The 4,332-nt window shown below is 46.3% G+C and overlaps 1 protein-coding gene across 1 annotated transcript; it reads left to right on the forward strand.

The window, feature by feature from the left end:
- The first annotated feature begins 3,309 nt into the window (after positions 1-3,309).
- On the forward strand, positions 3,310-3,780 carry LOC128879934 (uncharacterized). Its single transcript, XM_054129509.1, has one exon. It carries the CDS (start codon positions 3,310-3,312, stop codon positions 3,778-3,780), a length of 471 nt encoding a protein of 156 aa, XP_053985484.1.
- Positions 3,781-4,332: the final 552 nt, after the last annotated feature.

Raw genomic sequence — 4,332 nt, forward strand, 5'->3', positions numbered from 1 at the left:
TGGGACACCCTGTATTGTTGCAAATGGGATTATCAGGAATACATGTGCAAATACATGTGAAAGGATTGATTGCGTTTGGTAAATTCCTTGTCGAGCTACACCAGAACATAGCAATTTTGCACCAACAATGATTTCAAACAATGAAAGTGTCCATAAATTTTTGTAAATGGGAACATCACGAATTCATCTATTATGAAATGCGGAAGGTTCCATCGCGCTCGGTAATTTCCTCACCGAGTTACATCATATAATAGGAATTTTGCGATAACAATAGTTATAAACAATACAGAAATTCATAAATTTTTGCATCTGTGATCATTGCGAAAACCTCTCTGCCAGCAAAATGTAAGGGGTTTCACCGATTTCATCGGTTTCAGGCCAAACATACGTGAAATAGTACGCTTTTTGTGATAAAAAGTGATATAAAGTGGTAAAAAATAAGACAAAGACAAATGTTTTTCTATGGGACCAAATGACAAATGCTCTTCCAGATGCAAGAAGTTTCAATCTGATTGGTCCATCCGTCTCGGAGTAAGAAGCAAGACAAAATTTTCCTGTTTAAAAAAAAAACGGGTAAAAAATGACAAATCACAAAATGTTTCTTTTACGCGACCAACTGGAAGAAATATTCGACAAGATGCAAGATGCAAGATGCATTTCACTCCGATTCATCAAGTCATCTCGACGTAATCGGCAAGCATACCTAAAGATCACGGTTTTTTGGTAAAATGACGGGTAAAAAATGACAAATTGCAAAAAGTCGTGATAATGGGACCACGGGGGGGCATGCTCTACAAGATGCAATAGGATTCATTCCGATTGGTCAAGCCATCTTGGCGTAATCGGTGAACAGACACTTAAAAAAAAAAAAAGAAAAAAAATACATGTTGAATTGAGTAACCTCCTTCTTTTCGAAGTCGGTTAAAAATATCATTTCTTTTTTCTTATAGAAATGCCAATTAACACCCCGCCTCTATTTAATGACGTTCCTGAGGATATCGAGGAGTTTGACTTCGATGGGGTGCTCCCAGAGGAGCACCCAGACACGTATCAATACCTGTTGGAACTGGGGTGCATGCGGGAGCTCCGGTCATCATACATCATCCCAGAAGCGGACGACCCGTTTCGTCGACGGGTTTGTTTATTTTGTTGGTGGGAGCTCCCGCTGGAGGCGAGGGTGCTTTATTTACCATCCGGGGCGCATCTGGCGTTTCCGCGGTTGCGGTTTATAAACTTCAGGAATTGCGCACGATGCCACTGCCAACTCTACACGTGCGCGCCTGCGGTACGGTGCTCCCGCGACATTTTGTATTTACTCCAATGAACCACTTTGCATCAAGACGGGGACAACCCGTTGACATCGAATAGTTTTATTTTATTTTATTTTATTTTATTTTATTTTCATATTTTTATAATAAAAAGAATATTTGCGAACGTATGTTTGTGGAAATCAATGCCCACCTCCCCTATCTCCAATATTCTCATCGCCAACGAATGATGTCACCTCTACCGTTTCTTTAATATCTAGTTCTTGACAAATTGTACCGCGCAAATAAAAGATTTGCTGCCGGATTGTAATTTGAAAACTTTGCGTTTTTGGATCTTCTGCTCGAGGCCATCGTCGCGAGACGTTCCTACCGATGGCTGCGTCAAAGATTGTAATGTAATATTGTATGTTGGACGGGGCATGAGTGCGAGGAAGAAAATACTCGGGCGCGAGAGAGAGGGAACCTGCGAGGCCCGCAACGACCCCCCCACTCCTACGCGCGAAGGGGACGGTTTCCCCTACCCTTACGCGCTTATTTCGTTACATGTAAATTTGCGTTTTTCTTTCTTACCGATCACTGATAATTACCGACCGGTGGTGTCCTCCCTCTACCTTAACGACCGTAGGTAATAATTACCGGACCCCCCCACCACCACCACCACTCGAGCCCCCTCGCCCTCGGTTCCCCCTCCCCACACCTCCCCTCGCCCGCGATCCCCCCCCCCCTCCCCGCTCCCTGCTCGGAGCCCCATGGCTTAGAACCCGCCTACCTTTACTACTACAGTCACAGCAAAACCCAAGTCAGCGGCTCGAAAGCAATCAATGTAAACTATTAATTATTACCATCTCGCCGAAAACATTGTGGGCGCACTCTCTCTCTACGGGGGGGGGGGGGGGGGGGGGGGGTGTTGTGCCCTGACACCCGATTATTGCAACATATGATCGACCATCGCTAATCGAGTAACGACCCGATTATGCCCGGTCAAGAATGTCCGAAATCAGCGACATACTTTGACGCGAGGACTGCAAGCTTGCAGCACTCACGCCTAGCAACATGACCATATATGGTCATGCCAATTGCCAATAAAGACTATAAAAACAATAACACCTTGTAAAAGACAGTTCTGAGCACATTTTGAATAAAGTCATTGTTGAGAGTACATCGCTAGAGTTACGACTTCGACTCATCATCGAACACCGGTGAATTCCAATTCTTTAAACGCTCCGAAACCCACGATATCCCAAAACTCTTTAAAAAACGCCTGAGGGCATAACAAAATCGGCTCTTTCAAGTGGTTCCAACCGTTCGTCGTCGCACTTAGCAACCTTTTGCTCGCTAGTAGTAACGTGTTTTCGAACAAAATCCGGCGGGCGTGGACAATTTATTGCTCGAGCACGAGCATCACATAGATGGGACCTCACCTTAAGATTCTCGAGAATTCGGAAGTCACGTGACTCGACCCATGTTGCCGAACGTGGGGATTAGAACAGGGGAGTCTTGCGAAAACCACGGAATGAGTCGGGCGTGTTCTGAAAGCGTTACGAAATAAATATATATCCATAATCTAAAGACTTACAGCTAATTGTTTTAAAATAATTTTCGCGTGTGTTGTGCTTCTCTTTTCAACAAGTTTTCCGAGCAAATCACAACTTATTTTAAGAAGGAAGGAAGCCTAAAAGTAATTTGAAGAGTGGTTACCATTCGAACCGTTCAAATTACGATTAACAATATACAGGGTGCGGCAGAAAATTTGACCTCTAAGTTGTATTCGTCCTAGCACGAAAGTACTTCAAGTTTGGAATTTTTTCACGTTTGTGTTCGATTCTCGATTTAAAAAGGTTCGTAAATGTATTTTTTTCAGAATTTTCCAACTTGTTTAAGATGTTCGTTTCTCTTACTGAGCGGCATGCATGCAATAGCGGTGGCTCGCGCTCGCACCACCGCGCCACCTCGTGGCTCGCGCTCGCGCCACCGCGCCGCCTCGTGGCGAGAAACAGAAATAGCAGCGCGGGCGTGAATGTGTTAACTGTACTTTTCTGAAATGGCTAGCAAAAGTGAACAAATTTTAACGTTGCATCAGCTGGGAAATCGCTACTGCGACATTGCGCGAACGCTTGGTATCGACAAGTCAAATGTTAGACGGACCATCAAGCGGTTTGAGGAGCTCGGTCACACTCGCCGCCGTTCGGGAAGCGGCAGAAAGCGCACCATCAGAACCGCTAAGAACCGGAAGCTCATCCGAGACCGCGTCAATCGAAATTCGAGAGTCTCGATGAGAAAAATCGCGCGTGAATGTAGAATCAGCGACAGATCCGTCCGCCGAATGACAAAAGAGGACCTCAACTTGAAGCCTTACAAGCTCCAAAAAGTGCAGTTCCTCACCGCCGAGAACAAGAGAGTACGGTTCCAGAGATGCGGACGACTCCTTCACCGGCATGCACCACTGGACTGGGACCGCATCCTGTTCACAGACGAGAAGCTGTTCACCATTGAGCAGGCGCACAGTCGCTAAAACAACAGGGTCTGGTCTGCGGAGAATCCCGGCACGTCGGCCATCGTCGAACACCGCCAGAATCCACAGTCGGTCATGGTCTGGGGCGGAATTTGCGCCAGCGGCAAGACACCCCTGATTTTCCTTAACCAGGGGGTTAAACTCAACAAGGAAGAGTATCGGCTGCAAGTTTTGGAGAAGGTACAACCGTGGGCCCAGAACCACTTCGGTGGCCATCGTTGAACGTTTCAACAGGACTTCGCGCCATCCCACAGAGCAAAATCAACTCAAGACTGGTGCAAGAACCATTTCTCGGACTTCATAACATCAGCGGAATAGCCGCCCTACTCGCCGGACTTGAACCCGATGGACTATAGCATCTGGTCCATTTTGGAGGCTAGGGCCTGTGCTAAACCGCACAAAAATTTGGCAGCACTGAAGCAAGCGTTGGGCCGAGAATGGGCTCGAATCTCGCCGGATGAGGTGCGCGCTGCGGCTAAAAGTTTTCGAAAACTTTTGACGCTCTGTACAAAAGCCCAAGGAGGCCACTTCGAAATCAATTAAGTATGGTAT

Source organism: Hylaeus volcanicus, chromosome 7, assembly GCF_026283585.1.
Source record: "Hylaeus volcanicus isolate JK05 chromosome 7, UHH_iyHylVolc1.0_haploid, whole genome shotgun sequence".
In the NCBI taxonomy this organism is placed as follows: Eukaryota; Metazoa; Arthropoda; class Insecta; order Hymenoptera; family Colletidae; genus Hylaeus; species Hylaeus volcanicus.